We start from the raw sequence: 18,620 nt of genomic DNA, 5'->3' as shown, positions 1-18,620 counted from the left end.
GAGCTACATCAAGACCATGAGCCAACGAAAGGTGGCTTTCTTTCTCCACTGGAGGTGATGCAAGCCTTCTAGTATCCAGATGGGTTGATGTTTGGTGCCCAATCAATTGATGACTTGTAGGCCTTCTCTGCATAAGAAAGCAAACACTTCTACAAATGCAGGTGCTGCAAAGCATCCGTCTTCTAGCAGCTCAGTGACTACCACCGTCAAGGAGCAATACGGAGGCAGCCTTGCTCCAGGCAGTGCAGAAGGAGAGGGGAAGTCTGAAGGTGGACGGCAGAAAAGAGCTTGACACACGCGGGCACAAGACAAACTTATCTGCTACTTGCAGCAGGAAGATGAAGAAAGAACAAAGCTGTCCTGAGATAAGGAGAGTCAAAGGCAGAACAAGCCAAGAGTGTGTTAAGTGAGAATGGGGCAGCAGGTCACGGCACAGAGAGGAAGAGAACAATGACAGCAGAAGCTCTCTCTGTTCAGCCACATCAGAAGACACAGGGCTAGAGCAACCCACAAAATCATTTGTGCAACAGAAACTATTATTTATTTGACAGGTTTCAGCTGAGCTCTTGTCCAAACTATGTATCCGTGACACTTCTTGCTCTTCCAGGAATGAAGGAAGGGAGCTGGCTTCCCACAAGGGCAGAGGAAGAAAAGAAAAAAAAAAAAGACCAAAGCTTTATGAAAGATAAAATTTATTGGTCAGACAGAATGATTTGCCCCTTGAGCTTCTTGTATCAGTCCATCACGAGGAAAAAGCTAACTGTTAAAAACCAAACACACATGTGAAAGTTGGCCTAGGGGTCATGGAAAACCACCCCAAGCCAAAGACAATGAAGAGCTGTGAAATACGTCTCTCTCAGGCAGGAGGAGGGCAGCACAAAGCTCTCCAGGGGCCACCTCAGTGACAGTCCAGCCAGCCCCTCTCCTGCAGGTTTGGGCACATTTCCTGCACCCCTCCCCAGCACTGTACTTTTAAATTGATTCCATTAAACCAGCAAAAAGGTGTTAAGTTAAAACTTAACCACAATTTAAACTTAATTTACATGGCTTTGGCTTGCACCAGTAAGTTTACAAGGGCAAATCACAACCATAAAATAGTTTTAAAACAATAAAACATATTCACGCAGGACTTGAGCTCTTGTTTGCGAAACTGGTTCTACCTGTGTCAGTGCAACTTGGGTTTAAGATAAAGCCTTACTCCTCATTTTCACCTGAGATATCACATCTTACCCTTCAGCCTGGATGCTTCTCCACAGCATTAGTGCTGATTACCCATGCAGAGGGATTGCGGCCAATTCATCCCTTTTGTTTCATTACACCAACATGATCAATTCCCAGCTCAGAAGTGAGGACAGCATCAGAAACCCAAGTCCCAGCCACCTGGGGAAAACCTCCAGGTGCTGTGGAAGGGCATGATCCAGCAAAGAACATACCTGACAACTAACCTGAGACATGACAGCCTTTTGTTCCAGTGCATAGGGGTTAGTTCACCCTAAAAGACTTAGGAACAAAAAAGCCACAAACACACGTACATATACAATTAGAAAACATTTAATCCAGAATTTTAGAGACCTCAGAAAATAATCTATTTTAAAATAATTTTGATGCATGTGGCCTGCTGAGTTTCCAAGCATCCAGCCTGGCCAAGGCCAACCTTCCCCTCCCTCTCTCCACCATACTCCCCTCTCCCAACCACTGTAACCTTTTGTGCATGGTCCTGTTCCTAAACACATTCCGATGCACTCCAAGGAAAAGAAGAATGAGCAGCTCATTACAAGGAAAGAAATTTCAAACATGTGGCTCAGCAAGATGCTTTTTCCAAGTCCTTGGTGTTTCTTCCCCCCTCTCAGGATAGGCGTGAACTCCTCAATGTGATCCCAGCCTCCTACCGCTTCAGCAGTTTGCCACTCGGGGCTCTTGCATTTTTCCCACAGGCAGCAGGAAGGAACACTTTTGTTTACACTGAAGTGTACTGTTCCCCTTCACTCTTCAGTCTCCCCGTTCCACCATAGTGGACCTTTGAACATTTGTGCAGCAACATATTTTAGTGATATGCTCAAGGGCAGCCATACTCTCTGTTCTGGTTCATATTCTCAAGTTTTCGGCAAATGCTCAGTCCATTTGATGTGCCTGCAGCCAACGCCATCTTTTGGGTGCTCGTCCCAAGTGGATCTCCTTTCTGCCTTTGGCCATGTACTTGGCAGAGGGCTAGACCACAGGAGCTAAGTAAAGTGAGTTACCTAAATGTTATCATAGGGCACTGCAAGGCCAATGTTGTAGTTGGTTCATATTCTCAAGTTTTCGGCAAATGCTCAGTCCATTTGATGTGCCTGCAGCCAACGCCATCTTTTGGGTGCTCGTCCCAAGTGGATCTCCTTTCTGCCTTTGGCCATGTACTTGGCAGAGGGCTAGACCACAGGAGCTAAGTAAAGTGAGTTACCTAAATGTTATCATAGGGCACTGCAAGGCCAATGTTGTAGTTGTAACCTGAGCGGCAAATAGGAAGGATGCTTTCTACAGCCAACTGGTCCACCGAGAACTCATAGGCATAAATGATTCCTTGATGCCTGTACAAAACACAACCAGGACACACCATTTTACCTTAATTATATATTTCAACAGGGGAAACGAACGAAGTTAGAGACTGCCATAAAGAATCAAAATTTGATGCTTCAGAAGCTGAATATAAAAACCCATCCCTTCTGCAGTAGGGCTGTCTGTGCAGTTTTAACAGAAAACTCCCTCCCTGCCTCCTTCCAGGGACCCCATCAAGCCCTGGAAACGAACGGTGAATCATTCACTTTAGCACTGAGAGACATGACTGTCATCTGCTGAAACATTTCTAATCTATTCAGAAAGGGGGAAGATAAGAACATTGTAGTTTGATAGTTCAATTAGACACGCTAACAGCCATCTAAGATGCAAATATCAAAACCTGGAGTTTAAATACCAGTAGTTTTCCTTTAGGAGGAGATATCATTACTAATATTTAGAGCAAGGAAAGGGCTGCATTCCCCGTCTGGCTTCAGTGGCCTTTACCTTCCCCTGCTGAAAAACAAATGCTTTTTTTTTTTGTGCTCAGCAGTAAATAAAGAGCCAATTCATCAATGGTTTTGAAAGCCTTATCTTTAAACTTTTTTAATTTTATTTTTTTTAGATGCTATACCTTCTCTATTACTGCTCTGGATCATGACTCAGGTGCTTAGTGTGCCATTTTAAAATATGTAATAAAGCAGATCTTTGCAGTGCCAAAAATCCTACCGTTCAGAGCTGGCTTACTTACTTGCGGTGTGCGGTAAGGTCATCGTCCGTGATGCTGGCGCCTCGGGGAGTTTTCTCATCAGGGATGTTTGCAGTGATGAGGCTATGAGAATTAAACCATACGTGGCGGACTGGATGTCTGAAAAATAACCCAACAGCACTGGGTGAGATGCCACCTGCATTAGACTCTAAAATCCAAATGCAGTAAAGGAATCGCTCTGGATTAAACAAGAATTCATTTAAATCGGCACCCTCTCTATGGCCAGAGGCTGGGAACCTGCACCTTTGGCTCTTCTCCTCCCGTCTGGAGCAGAAAAACACAGCTGTTATCCCCATCTAGTGGGCTGTTACCAGAACACACGTGGAGGCCAGAAAATATTTTAGACACTTGGCAGCACACAGACTGCAAGGGATCCAGGCTGCCCGCTTGCCTTGCTGCTTTAAGGACTGCCGCACCACACTCCTGGGAATGAAGGACAGTGACACCCAGGACCCCCACACCGCCAAGCACTGAGCTATGGCTGATTTAGAAATGCACTATATGACACAAGCTAAGAGGTCTGATCTTCATTCCTTTTCCTCTCACTGGTGAATAAACTAACCCTGAACCACTGTAACAGCATTTACTGTTCAAGTAGGAGTAACTTATCTTCTCAAATTAAGATGGCTCATCTCCGTGACCCTAACGTGTCTCCTGCCATCTCCCGTAGCTTCTGCCCTTGCTTTCCATTCATGACACCATGCTGTAGACGTGGATAACAACACACACACCTTCTTACCTATGAAGGCCTTTTTGATTGAGTGATCCCTTCTGATTCCTCTATAAACAGTATTTTAAATGTTTAATCTAATGGTTTCACTTTTAGCACACCCCCAAAGCTCAGATCTGCGCTGCCTGCCGTCCTTCTTGGCATGCTCATTAGTGCTGCTCCAGGAGACAATCAATGCAATATTGTCCTTAATGCATCAGCCGCATCACAACGGGCTTTATAATTCACAGGGTCAAAAGAGAAGGAGATACCTGCTATTAATCAATGACAACTCCAACTTGAACTTCTCTGACTGTAAATACCTCATCTAGCTCCTCTTTGGGGAAGATGCATTAAAAAGAAAAAAAAAAAAAAGAACAGATAAATCCTGATTTTTTTTAAGGATATCACTCAGAATTACAAGGGGCTAAATCGCTGAGGTCTTCATTCAGACAAAGCTAACTCCCTGAGAATTGTGCCTTGATCAGGAAATCATAATTTGGCTGTAGCAACTGTTCTGTCAGCTCCAGGATACCGATCTCTGCTTGTAATTTCAGTACTGTACTACTTGTGCTTTCAGTAAAAACTGGTATTTTAATATTTAAATGAGTTTAAATACCAGCCTGGCTTTGATCGTTACTGCTAAGGGAATGCATGAATGACATCAATAGAAATGCAGGTATTGTGTAAGGATATAGCGGATAGAGACAGCCACAACCAGTCACTCTGAAGACAGGAGCCAGGCAGCATTTTAAATCAAAGGTTCGGTACTGTAAATACTGGTTGGGGATGGGGCAGGGAGAAGACACTAACTGAACTTCACGGAAAATCCAGGGGAAACAACTTCCACGCTCCCTTAAGCTGACTGAACCACTCTTTTTAACTAATGAGTAAAGAGCCTACGACAGCTAAAGGGCACACACAGAAACACGCACAAGACTCCAGGTGGGGAGGCAATCTGTTCCCAAATCACATGAAAACTAAATAGAACTCTCAGAAGCTTTAGACATGGGCATATTATCATTTTGGTCCTGGATCATCCCATTCCCACACTCCTGTCAGCCAGATCCGATAAACACCCTTGCAATAGGACCCCATACAGACAAAATTACCTGGCATGCATTTCCCAGAGTTTGGTGCCCATCCGTTGGTCCCACACACAGACCAAGCCCTCTTCTCCTCCACTGATGATCTTCCAGTCATCCATCTGGACCGCAGACACTCCTAACTGGTGAGCATAGAAGGAGCACAAAGATTCGCTTTTGCGGAGATCGAATACCCTGACCCTAAACGAAAGCAAATAAAGAACAGAGAAAACCAGCTGTGGATCTGCAGCCTGTGGGTTCTGAGAGCACAAGTACTTCTGGGGTTATGAAAATATGTCTAGGACAGCAGTAGTCCCACAGCCACCACAGGGCCAGAAATCCAATACGGTGGACACTTTTCACCACTGAATCTTCACTCTGACTTCTACTATCAAAGATTTTTTGAGGCAGACTTCTCCCACCATGCAGGACCTCTGCGTCTCTTTACAAGTCCTAGGTGATATAAAATGTAAGTGAAATTTGGAGAAAGCTCCGTTATCTGTACCTCCCAAAATGACAGCAATGCCACGAGGCATAAATTACTGTGTTTTGGGCATACTGCTAACACATCCTATCCCTTGGTACCTAACCCATGTCCACTATGGCTGAGGGGTAATATTATTATGAAGATCAAGGAAAGGTCTATTATTACAAAGATTTAGGAAGAGCCTAAATGTGTGACAATTCAAAAGACAAGTCAAGGGAATTATAGGTTTATACGCTTGAGTTCATCACCAATATTGAAACAAAGCTATGCACAAGCACCCAGCAATCAGTATCTCTTCTGACTTCAAAAACGCAACTACTGACTGCGGGCAGCTTTTAGGTACATCTGGTTTTCAGGAATTATTGATCACTCAGACAAGGCATTTTGAAGAGAAACGTATTGAAGACTCGGTTAGAAGCAGAACTGTAGAAAAAGAGCTTAGGATTTCAACCACTGCAACAAGTCCACAAAACCAGTTAAAGCTAACGGTGTTAAGTTTTAAACACAGCACATATCACAAAGGAGTATGGTTTTTGATCCTTATATATCAAGATTAAGAGATAAAGCAAAGTACATAAGCAAATAAAAAAAAATGCAGCAAGTGAAAACAGAATTAAAGGGGAAATAGTGATCTCAGATTTGAAAAGAAGCCAGAGAAAGTTCCTCCCAGCTGATGGCTATCACGAATGAAACCATCAGGTACACATTAATTCCAGAAAAAGCCAAAGCACACTTGTTCCAACACATTAACTGTACTTTATTCCATACCCCTGCTACGATCCTAATGGTGTTGCAAGTCTTTCCTTTTCCTTTCTCAAATGCAGATTGCATCATATGATTTTACAAATAACACATTTCAGCAACTGAAATAAAAGGCAGCAGAACAGTCCAAAACTCCAACAGAGCAACATCCATCTGACATGCAGACAAACATGCTGGAACGGAGCGAGGAGCACGCTTTGTGTGGCTCCGCAGTCACCCTTAGGAAAACCCCATCACAACAGTTGCTGCTGATGAAAAGGACTTCTTGCTTTCTCCAACTCCAGCAGTGAGAAGCTTTGGCTACATATTAGAGCTATGCTTTGGGTAAGGATGGGGTATTTTGGAAGTGTTCAAACCCAGCGCTCTCCCTGTCTTACTGCATGTGTTCTGCACGGCAATCAAAGCTTCTTCTGTTTGGTAAGCACAGTTGGAAATGAAGATCTGATTGTGTCCTGGTTACTTCATTAGCCAGGGCCCAGGTTTCAGGCAGGTGTCCATTCTGGCACACCCTTTGAAGAATTAGAGGCACACTTGAGTTGTTTAGATGTGCTTAAAAAAAAAGAAAACAAACCAAAAAAAGGAAAAGCATTTTGCAAATCCAATGTGATGCTGTAATGCAGACCTGGCACGGCCCTCCATCTCCTGCCTCAACAGCTGGGCTCAGTGGGAGCACATCAGATTCATCCCAGTTCAAGGGAGCTGTAAGGAAGGTGTTCTCGTGACAAGGCTTTGACTCTCCTGTTAGACTATCCTAGAAGTAAGCTCACCTGCCTTTAGGAGACCATGGAATACATGTTTTGATCCACGCTTTTCAGCAATGGTATACACTGGGCTTGCCATATGTTTGCTTTCCCAACGCTATTCACCATCTTAGGTTCCACCAAGAAAAAGCTGCTGTTGTGCAGTGCATCAGCACAAGCTCCCTATTGTCAGATCTCTTGCCAGTGTGAAGCACAGCTAAGTAATCAAATACATCAGCAATGCTTCAGGAGTATTTTTTGATGGAAAGAGATTTTATATGCCCTACCAAAAACATTTCACTTCAACAGGGTGGTCTGTGTTACTTTTCAAAATCATGGCTTTGAATAAAAGAATAGCATATACTAGTAAAATTGTGGAAGTGCTATATTTAATTCCAGCAATACATTTCCCCACTGGCCATCAGCAGTTTGAATTCACATGGCAAGGTCCCTATTTAGTACACTTACTCCGTAATACGGCTATGGAGGTTCAAGCCACATCCCACCTGTGGATGCCCAGCACCTATTAATACCCTTCACGCAGCATCACATGAGGAACTGAGCTCTGAGATACACATGGTCTTGTCTCCTGGATGCCAAACTTATTTGCTGAACTATTGATTCCTACCTTCTTGCTTCTTCTTCAACCCCTGAACTCAGTCAATGCTTGAGCTGAAAAACTGAAAAACTTTCTGGAGGGGAAAGGGCACAGACATTTACTCTAGTAGGAAGGGAGTAAATTTCAATCTCACTTAAGGGATATCAATGTTATCTACTCTCCCATCATTGTGCAAGAGATCAAAATTGGAGGTAGTTTTACTGGGGTGCTTTGGAAAATCAATTATCTGCTTTTAGAGGGAAAAAACTCTCAAGGATTCAATTACACGTGTCAAACTTCAGATACTTCCTTTATCCGCTTTGCTGAGAAAGTGTGAGGTTTGCTTGCACTGCCTATTCACTGAGAAGGAAAAAAAAGCTGTTTGATAAAATAATCATTTTTGCAAGCTGCCGCACTGGTGGGACAGAGGTCTGGGATTTGGCAAAGGGAAGTATCCGCCTTACAATCTGATACCCACCACCACACCAGACCACCACCTGCAGCCTGATGCCCAGTGCAGAAAGGAGGAGGGAAGGAACAGGGAGCCATTAGAGACTGGCTCCTCGCCATCCCACATCTCCTTTGGTGCACTGGATCAGACCCCACAAATAACTAGCCAAAAAAAGAAAATCTAAAAATTGGACTCAAAGGGTCTTTTTAAGCACTTTAATCCTTTCGCACTGACTGTTCCCAGCGCGTCCATTCCTGGCACCAGATATTGTGCTGGGAAAATCCTACTCCCCAAGCCAAGGAGTTAAAGAGAAAGCTGCTAATCAGCTAAATAGAAGCTGGAATCTGTTCATATGAAAGTCTCTTTTTTTTGTCACCTGAGGGACATCACAGTGTTCCGAAATACACTCTTGACATCATTTGGCAGACGGACCCATCTCATCCTACATGATTCATCCCTTAGGTTATTTTTTTAATATCAGAAAGTGAGCTTTTAAATGCCAAACTAATTTTGCGGGTGGTGGTGGGGAAGTGGAAGATATTCCAAGTGGTCTCGCTGGGCTGTACACCAACTGCGTCCACCAAATGGCTTAAAAAGAAAGTCTTTCCATGGAGCTTTCTGAAACAAAGCAAACTGGCAGCCACATCCAACTATTACCTAATATTTTGTTCCTGAAGTTCACACAGGCTGCATCTGAAACATTAGAGGAGAAAAATTCTAGCAGGTCCAGATGTAGGACAGCAGGACAGGAAGTAAGCTAATTTGAGATGGGTTACAGCTCTTGATAGTACCTACCTTCTGTCTTTATTGCCTGTAACAAGCATGTTTGGAGGACTGTTCTGGAGGTTGACACACGTAAAGTCACCTATCGAGTTGCCCATCTTCTTCAGACACTGACTTGTTTCCAGATTGTAAAGAAGAATCTGGCAGAAAGACAACAAACACCGGCTAAATGTAGCATGAGCGCAACAACTACATTTTGCTGCAGCATAAAGTAGAGCAGAGTTACTACCATCAGAGATGGTCTGCAAGACTCATTTCTCAACATGCTAATACATAACCAAGATACAGATCTATCCCTATTAGTAAGGGCAACAACACCCTCAGAAATAAGGAAATCAAGTTTCACAACGGAATCCATCAAGAAGCAGGGATGTAAGACTCTTGCCAACCAGTATCAGATAGGTATAGCTCTCAGGTGGGCAAATTTTTAAGGCTTACATGGAAAAGCAAATAGTTTCTTCATCAATTTTAATGTTTGAAAGAGTAGTAAAAAGTAAACAGAATCAACGTTTAGAACGTTTAGACAGATGGACTGTGCAAGAAAGATTCAGTCAAATATAGCAAAAATTCAAGAGCAGAACTGAACACTGACTCAGCGCTGACAGGCCCCGCTGATAGCTTTTGTACAGATCACGCAGCAGGAACAGATTAAGAGAAATATTACATCTGAAGTGGCAGTTCAGATGGGAAAGGAATAAAAACAACTCCGATTTTAAGCAACATCCAAGATGATTTGACCAGAGACTGAAAGAAAGATACGAGTTGTTTCCTGTCTGTTCACCCTCCTCTCCTTTGCGCAGCAATCAGTTTAATCACGTTCACTGTCTTTCCTGTGGGGCCAGATGAGATTTATCTATTTATCTATTTATCTATTTCGGCCTTTCAACTTAGGAGAGCAAGTATTTTTAGAAACAAAAAAATGTACTGGTCAAAGCCCAGTGGAGCTCAGCACAGCACCAGGTCTTACATAACTTCATAAACATTATTGAATTTCATAGTGATGCTCCTTTAATTTAAAAGAAACTTATGACCATGAAAAAAGTAACAGTAGTTAAAACAGAAGAAACTTATGCCTTCCACAGCAACATCAGCATGGCTATGTCAATGTCACATCAATACTCTTACTTCTACTTTTCTGATTATATCCACATGCAGGTTAACAAATATTACATTATCTGTACATATTATTTCAGCATTTGCCAGAACAGCGATAGTGATGCTGCCTGGCCTTTTACTTCCTATCTGTGCAATTTTAGTAAGCATCTGAAAGGTCGAATTAAGAGAGCAGGATCATTTTGTGATGGATGCCTCTAGGCAACAAAAGTGAAGCTTTAAAAATCTCTAGGAATACTGCAAAGAAAGGCAGAGAATTTGCAGGTTCCCTCCACCTGCCATTTCTCCCAACTAAAGAGCAGGCATGGTTTTATTCAGACACATTAGCAGCTCCCTATTAGAATCAACACATTCATACCCGACTTCCTCAGTTGCTTATAGTATTTATAATCTCCCAACTAGTTCCCTCTCCCAGCCTTGTCTTTGTGAAGCTATCTGCCTCAAAGACCAGTCTTTAGCACGTAATTTTTCATCCTTAAGACCCCCAAAACCAAAGCAATTTTACGCAAGCTCCATAAAGCAAGGAAGACTACCTTTGCAGGGAGACTTAGGACACAAAAGTTGCTAAAAAATGATTTTAAACTTCCATACCTATGAAAAAGTTGCTACAAACTGCATGAAAATGTTAGTCTTCAAGGTAAAGACCAATTTACAGCCTGTTCTCACTTGCAGCACAGCTTCCAACAGCTCACTAACCAAACCCAGAGATAATGACATTCTGGCAAAGGTACTTTGCACAGTTTTCAGAGCAAAGGAAATTAATATTGTGCCTGGCAACCAAATTTCTCTTTGGAAAGTTTCGAACAAAAGACAAACTCAATAAACTGCTGAATTCAACTTATGAACAATAAATGATCGGGTCAACAGCAACATATTCCAGCTCCCAGTTGAGCCTCTGAACCAGCCCTTCCCAGCTGTACGTTAAAAACTCTGGAGAGGAGAGGGCCAAATGCTGCTTTCTCAAAAGTCCCCTGGGGCTAATACTTAAAGTGAACATCCATAAACTATTAATTTATCTAAATGACCATAGCTCCCATCTATCCTATAAACATATGATATATACTTGAAAATTCAGTTATGGCCATGAAAGACTATAATGAAAAATTGCTTCCATATAGCCTTTAAAGATTCCCCTGTTTTACATCAGAGCAAATATTACATATTCTCCTGCTTGCAGTCTCCATTTTAGACCTGTGGCAATCCTCATATGTAGGTAGCACAAGCCGAAAAATTATTTATTTCTCCTCACATAACTTGTAAATGGCCACCAATTTAAGGTGTTTGCATCTAAGAAATAGAATCTGTAAGAAAATAAAGGTTCAGGTCCTCAAAACTGGAAGAAGAGCTTTTGTCTTATCTTCTCCTAGCCCCTCCAATTCCTTCTCTTCTCACATCAGTCTCCATTCTTTTAATGATTGTTGGGTTGGGTTTTTTTTTAATTTTATAGTGCACATGTGTATTTCTAGCCAATTAGCGCTATCATTGAAAGAAAGATTCTCTTTGTGATTTTCAGTATCCAGGTTTTACCTATCTTTAAATTCAACTTCTGTCTGAGCAATTTTATGGTCTGCAAATGAATTTCAGAGCCTTATCCTGACAAACTGACAGGTAAAGAAACAAAAACAACTCAGAATGCTTTTTAAAGTCTGAATAATGATTTCTTGAAGACAGGGGTTTTAAAAGCATACTGATGACAATTTTGAAGTTGCTAGAACACTTCCGATGAGCTCTTCTACAATACCCCAAGACAACAAGGATTTTCTTTACAAAGGCCAAGGAGAAAGAATGAAAATACCTGGTCAATAGGGACTTGAAATAAGGGCCTGTATGTTAAAGGGCAGATAAAGCATAAGATCTTGAGGAGGTTTATAATCCTATAATGCACACTGCAAAGGGATTACCCTTTTAAAGATATTTATAATCCTATAATGGACACCCAAGACCAGTGACCTAATAGGTACCGAACTGAAGGTAAGTGAACCAAGAGCATTTGGGTGTGAAATGAAGTACCCTGGGATAACACACTAACGAGCATCCCTTCCCCCAGTGGGACTTCGGGGACACAAGGGAGGAAAAGCATTAAATGCTCTACGCAGATATATCAGGATCTAACGCACAAAATAAAAAGTGTAACCTATTAACATTGTTGAAATGAAAAAGTCTAAGTTATTGGATAAGAGCCAAGCAATCTCCCAGAATGCTTAATAATTCAACAAGCCAGAAATAGCCAGAGTACCTTTACCATTATGTTTAGTTAAAGACCACAGAGATTAGAAAACACATTATCCATCTCAGAGGTGATTCTTTCCATGTTACAAGTCCCTTAACGACCTTTACCATCTCTCCCTCTCTCTCTCTCTCTTTTAATAAGGCTGAGCAAATGGGACTTCATTTTATCCGATTGCCACAGACTAGTGGTATTAATTATTCATGCTCATACGCTCTCTTTTGTTAAGGCAGTGCATTAGACTAATTTCCCTCTTTACCGTGCGAGTTGGGCAAGTCTCAACCTGTGGCCACTGTTCTCAGATAGATGCGCCGAGAAGCTGGCAAATTCACGAGACCAGGCAGAGGAAGAAAGGAAAAGTTACTATACTTCACGAAACTGCAGAGCAGTGGGTATGGGGAACTCTCTTTAAATGCTGTCCAAGAACTCCAGAAAGACGGCTAAGTTAATTCACAAAGAATTAAAGTCTCTGTAGCCAGCATAGCTAAGCTGTGAGCTTTGTTACATCTTGCAGCTAAGTGAGGTCAAGCGTGGTCGATGTATTCTGGTTGAGATATTTCCAAGAAAAACCAAGGAATTGAAGGAAATGCTGTTGATGGAACTCTTCCATGCATGTCCAATACCCCAGCAGGTGTTTTGGGATCCTGTGTTGTTGGAGATGTCTTTTTTGGATGGAACATTAAAACAACAAATCCCCAAGCACTTGTTATCAAAGAGCCTGTGGTACTTTCAACAAGAGCAGGGGTGTTCAACCACCGTCCTGGCTGAAAGCCAGCAGACAACCACTTTGTGAAATAGCTAGTTTCCCTCTGCAATCGCATTTCTGCTTCTTGTCAAAAGTTACCACATCGCACAGCTAGTAAAAACTGAGCTGTCTCTCAGAATTGGGTGAAGCACTCTGTATACACAGTATATTTAGTTCTTATTCAGATGAAGTATTGAACAGAGTATCATAAATACTACAAAAAGTACACTGTAAAACCACACTCAAAACCTACATCCTTTTCCTTACTGAATAACACACAGGACACATTAAAGAACCACTTTATCAGAAAAAAACGCCTGGGATAGAGGTTTCTAACTGTCATTTTAGAGACAGAGGATCAAAATAAAAAAAACTGAGTTGCTCAGAGAGGCAGAGGAACAAGCAGCAAGATTGGGAACAGAATTTGCATTTATTTTCAGATTATGTTTCTCCCCCTTTCCTTCTGCCCATGCCTCTGCCAACCAGAAAAAACATTGCCTGAACACACACAAATATTGCCAACAAAAGAAAGGGTTGTGAAATTTCAAGTCCACCATGAATAAAAAGGGATCTGGTTTTTGCTCAGGTCAAAACCATTCAATTCAAAGAGTATCTACACAAGCGATAAGGCTATTTCATATGCATTTGTGGCAGAAGTCATCAAATTAAGTACAACATATGGTACACACTGCTGCAAGTTTGCATTTTACTTCTAAAAGGAAGTGGAAAAAGAATATTTTCAAAGTTTACAAGCCTCAGGGGCACAGTTTCCCAGTGCAAATGTACTGAATTGCCTACTGTAAATATGGCACATAACACTGCAACAACAACAAAAAAATTTTACTATTAACAAATGCAAGGTCAGCATATTGATGCTTGTACACAGAGATAAGTGTTCTGGCTCCATAAATTTAAAGATGAGCTAAGATTTAAAAAGAGCAGCTGAGGGAGACAGACAGACAATCAGAGAGAAAGAAAAAGAGTAAATCATACACAAAACAGCCAGTAAAAAAAAAAATTAAAAAAGCAGTTAATATACATGAATAATGGATGTTTGATTTAAAAGCAGTTTACTCCAATATGATGTAATTTTTGACAATCAGCCAGAGAGACTATTTTGCAAGCTCTTGCCAGATATAAGTCATTGTGTAAAGCTGGTAACACAACCGTTCCTCCGAGCGTGTGGAAAATTGACTTTCATGCCATCCTAAAGGTGACTTTACACTGGCAAACGAGAACGCTTATTTCGCACGCGCTGAGCTGCACCAAGCAGCCTCAAGCAATGCTTAAAGACCCACACAGAGGACTGCAAAAATAACAGAGTCTAAACAGCTTGCAGCAAATCCAGCAGCCAAAAAAGGCAGCCATACACACTACCCGGTCCTCCAAATATCTACACCTGCCGTAAAAGTTACACATGAAGCTAATGACAAGTGTAGTTTGGTTTTTCCTTTTAAGTTTTCATCTGACTGGAGTTAAAAAGTAAGACTCCAAGCTGGTAGAGAGAAGTAGAGCCAAGCATTGTGCAGGCAGGCAGCGCGCAAGCTTCAGCAATGCGATTCTGCCAACGCACCTGCAACCCTTGCTGTTCCAGCACTGGACACTGCCCGAGCCCGGGCTGCCAGCCTCCGGGACTCTGCCAGCCTGGATGGGCTTGTGATGTGGACAGATGTCTGCTAGGACCTGGAATGAGGTCACTAGGCTCATTTGACTTGTGGCTGAAGACTGATGTAAGAGTTCAGGTACCCGGAGATGAAAGGATATTATGTTTACCCACTGAACCACCCACTCACGAAAAAACAAGCCCTAGCCCAGAAACACATTTTCCCTAACCTAAGGATAGGACAGGGAAAAGGAAGGTAAGGTAATTCTGAAAAACTGAATGAACTCTCTTGGTTTCATAGATTATCACCTTGAATACTCACGGCACATCCTAGCAGCTATATTTTCAAAACCTGGAGACACTTACCTAAGCAGCTGTGCCAATTTTGAGGTATTCACATTAATGTACAAATAGGAAAAAAAAAGCAGAAAGTCATTAACACTAGCCAATACAAAAGGGATCACTTTTTTTTTTTTTTAAACTTGCAAAATTATTTCTGATCATTTACAAACACAGAAAAAACATGATGGATGATTGTTACTTTTCAGCAAGAGAGGGGTTAATCGATACATCATGCAAAATTTAGGCAAGGAAAACTTCTGGTCTCTCTCCCGGACTGTGTTTTTGCAGTGCCTGACAGTTCAGATCCTCAGAAAGAGTTCTGTCTTTCCTACATGGTACCAAAGAGTTTATAAAGAAAAAGATATTTAAAACACCTTTCACCTTCAAAGATCTGCTAACACTCTACAGTCCTACAGCTCCCCAAAGAGAAATGTTTGGGCAAGTCCCGTATGTTCAAATTCAGTCACCAGTAAGACCTGCCCTTCTACTGGTATGAAAATAAGAATTCATAAAGATCAATTTATTGAAAACTGGACTATTTACAAGGGCCACAGTGGTTAACAAAACTGAAAAACCCCCACATTTTTTAAACAAGAAAAATCAAGATAAAAAAATGTGAAGTCATTACAACACCAGAAAAGACAATGCAAGCTTACCAGTCAACAAAGAGGAGGATTTTAGTTAAAATAAGGTGCAAGAAAGATGTAATGGCTTATGTAAAGCAGCTATGACCTAAATACGTCATCCAAGAGAGACTGTAGAGTAGGAAGTTCAATTTAAAGGATCATTTAAAATTTGTTTTTCACTTACTATTAGTTCATAACATCCATTTCAAGTGGTTAATTCTACTGGATACACTCACATTAGCAAGCAGTTGAAGAACTCTGTGCAAACATTAAATACAGGAGCAAAACTAGGCAGTATTTCAATCGCTGATGAGAAGAGACAGGTGATGTTGAACGCCATTCATCAAGTACAAGCCAATCACCAGCTCAAAACAGATGAAATAGCGACAGCATAACAAACAACTCCCAACATCTGATCTCAACATCTAGCCTTCTGTTTCTAAGTTGGAGGCTCTAAAATCATTACTGTCCTCTCTTCATTCCTCTCTTCCCCATCTATCTGTTCTGAAATATGGTTCAATTTTGTGCACAAAGCGACTAAAAACACAGACATACTCTGAACTGCGCCTTATAATGCATATAACATAAAGAGTTCTTCAGCTGCATGAGTTTAAAATAAAATTCTCTTGCATGCTATATAAAGTTTCTTTGATGGAAAAAAACCCCAAATCCTCCCATGTTGATTATCTTCTATCACCAAGAACTGTTGAATACGTTAAAAAATTTCAACTAAATTTTAAATACAGGAGAAAGTTGGGTTTGGGGTTTTTTTCCCCTCCCCAAGAGAATAAAGCACCTATAAATTTCACAGAAATAATCCACAAGCAGGAGAGAGCTCACCTGAAGCTACAGGAGGAGACCAGACTGACTTGACAGCAGACGGTCCATTCAGGGAAGCTTATAAATATACCAACTATGAGAAAAGCTTCAATCAGATCCTACAATCAGCGAGATAATTGCATCAGAAATCAGATGATGTTAATCCTGACAGTTATAGTACTACCTGTTTAAGAGGTCTACATCCTGACATGAAGAGGACCAAAGCCAGCTCTAGTTTAAATCTGTGGATTTAATATTACATACAGTGCTCAAACTCAAAATTCAAACATGTTAATGCCAAGGTTTTGTGATGCTGCTGCAGCATCGAGATCACGGGTCTCCCAACTGCATGACAGAGGGGTAATATGTTATTTGCCAGACACCATCCTTCAAGACTTGTCCACTGGATGTCATGAGCACCACTTTAGCTTGAAAGGGAAAGGCAGGGTTAGGGTTTTCCCTGTGGTTCATTATCTGGTCTATATTATTAGCCATGTATGAGCCCAGATGGGAACATAGAACTCAGTATTTCAAGAATTTGGAATTCAAGGAAAATAGTACATTCCACATTGAGTTAATACAGTTGAAATAACCCTTACTAAAGAAATTTCTCTTAGCTTAACATAAAACAAAGAGCTCCAGGAGCACTAAACAGATGAACTTTCAAGAAACAGGATCATACTTGGGTTGCCTCAGACTTAATGAAGTGAGAGTTGAACTCAGAGATGAAGCATTTATATTCTCCCCTCTCTCCTGCATGGATGTCTGTCATCTAGCAGTAGGCAAGTCTATGCCACAGATTTGATGTTTCTCTCCTCTCCGACATAAAAGTTCCTACAAAATTCATGCCTCAGATCTCTACTCTGCTGTCAAATTTCATTAAAATTAGACAATGATTAAAAAAGAGAGAGGGGAAAAAGATGGTTTCCCTAACTATATTTTCATCAGGAAGCAGGTTACTAGGCAGTAGCATAAGGACTGTGAGCTTCTCCTAAAAGAAAAAGATATCCCCCAGGAAAAACAAAGAAACCCCCAAACTGAGAAGAAACACAGCTTTCCCACTACAGCAACACAGCCAGCAGCAAACGGGGCTGGAATTCTTCATCATTACGTTTCTGAGACCAAAAGCTCTCCTAAAGACAGATTGTCAACTTGTGACCAGTGTAATCAGCCAATGCGAAGTCCCTTCACGTCTGTGCGAGGCAAATAATTATCATAATAGACATTAGTAATTAATTTCCGGCGTGATGTCAGCTGGTGCGGCAATGCCAAGCAAGCGTCCTTGTCAAACACACCCCAGCCGTCTGGACGACTTCAGTCCCATCTCCCTGATTAGGATGCGCGCTGATGCACTGCTTAATACAATCTGCCATCAAATGCCAAATACTTCAGAACTAAATTAGGAAATATGTCCGGCTTTACGGAGTGACGCTCGGGGGCCTAAGTAGATTTCTCTATTCCTTTACGAGGCACAAAGGTGATCACCGATGTAATGCCCCTGAATGAGGCAATTTTACCTTCTAACCTTTTTTGTAGGGAAAAGAATTGGATTAGGACAGCAAAGGAATTAATAAAGACAGCATGGCCTCACAGCATCTCTCAACCCTAGAGGTATTTATGGTGGCCTCAGCATTTCCCTAGTGAACGTGAATTTTAAGGGGAAATTAGATGCAGCTGGACACATTTATTCCTAACACAGAGGTAGTCCTAAATAAAGCTTTCCTGTTCTAGTCGCTTGCCAAAGAAAACATTTGTACACTACAGACCACAGCTCTTTTCATCTGGTTGCTCAACTCCTGCTTCTTTCTCCACCTGTCTGAAGGACTCTCCTTCCCTCTTTGCTGATAGCCCTTCACTTGCCTGAAGTATAGCCACAAAAAAATGGAATGAAATTAGGGAATGGGAAAGTTAGGCAAGATGCAGGAAAGGGACAGAAACTCTTCTCAAGGCACCTGGAAACAGGTCTTTCTGCAGCTTGGTCCCTGCCCTGGAGTGGGGCTGTGTCCAGGAGCAGGCTGCTGCCACCAGCTACCTGGGATCTCAGGTAGGATTCTGAGCCCCCCCAAAATACAATTATTTATGCTATATGGGTCTGCAAGCCCAAAATAGTCCCTGCTGCAAGCAGAGGAATTTGAGAATAGCTGCATTAAAAGCATGCCTCAGCCGTGAGTCTTCAGCAGGGTTACAGAAACAGTCTGGTTTTGATCTACCCTGCCACTGCTAAGATGC

General features: G+C 41.7%; 1 protein-coding gene across 1 annotated transcript in view; it reads right to left on the bottom strand.

Annotated features, from left to right (window-relative positions):
- Positions 1-2,433: 2,433 nt before the first annotated feature.
- Positions 2,434-18,620, bottom strand: part of FBXW8 (F-box and WD repeat domain containing 8) — a 29,234-nt gene continuing 13,047 nt past the window's right edge. The window contains exons 5-8 of the mRNA XM_009583745.1: positions 8,929-9,056; positions 5,123-5,296; positions 3,284-3,400; positions 2,434-2,567 (exon numbers count right to left, since the gene is read on the bottom strand). Of these exons, the coding sequence (XP_009582040.1) occupies positions 2,441-2,567; positions 3,284-3,400; positions 5,123-5,296; positions 8,929-9,056 (546 nt within the window). The 3' untranslated portion in view covers positions 2,434-2,440. The remainder of the gene's footprint in view (positions 2,568-3,283; positions 3,401-5,122; positions 5,297-8,928; positions 9,057-18,620) is intronic.

This window comes from Fulmarus glacialis, unplaced genomic scaffold (assembly GCF_000690835.1).
Source record: "Fulmarus glacialis isolate BGI_N327 unplaced genomic scaffold, ASM69083v1 scaffold17368, whole genome shotgun sequence".
NCBI lineage: Eukaryota > Metazoa > Chordata > Aves > Procellariiformes > Procellariidae > Fulmarus > Fulmarus glacialis.
Note: the sequence above shows the minus strand (reverse complement) of the source record. Positions and strands in the feature narration are given on the sequence as shown.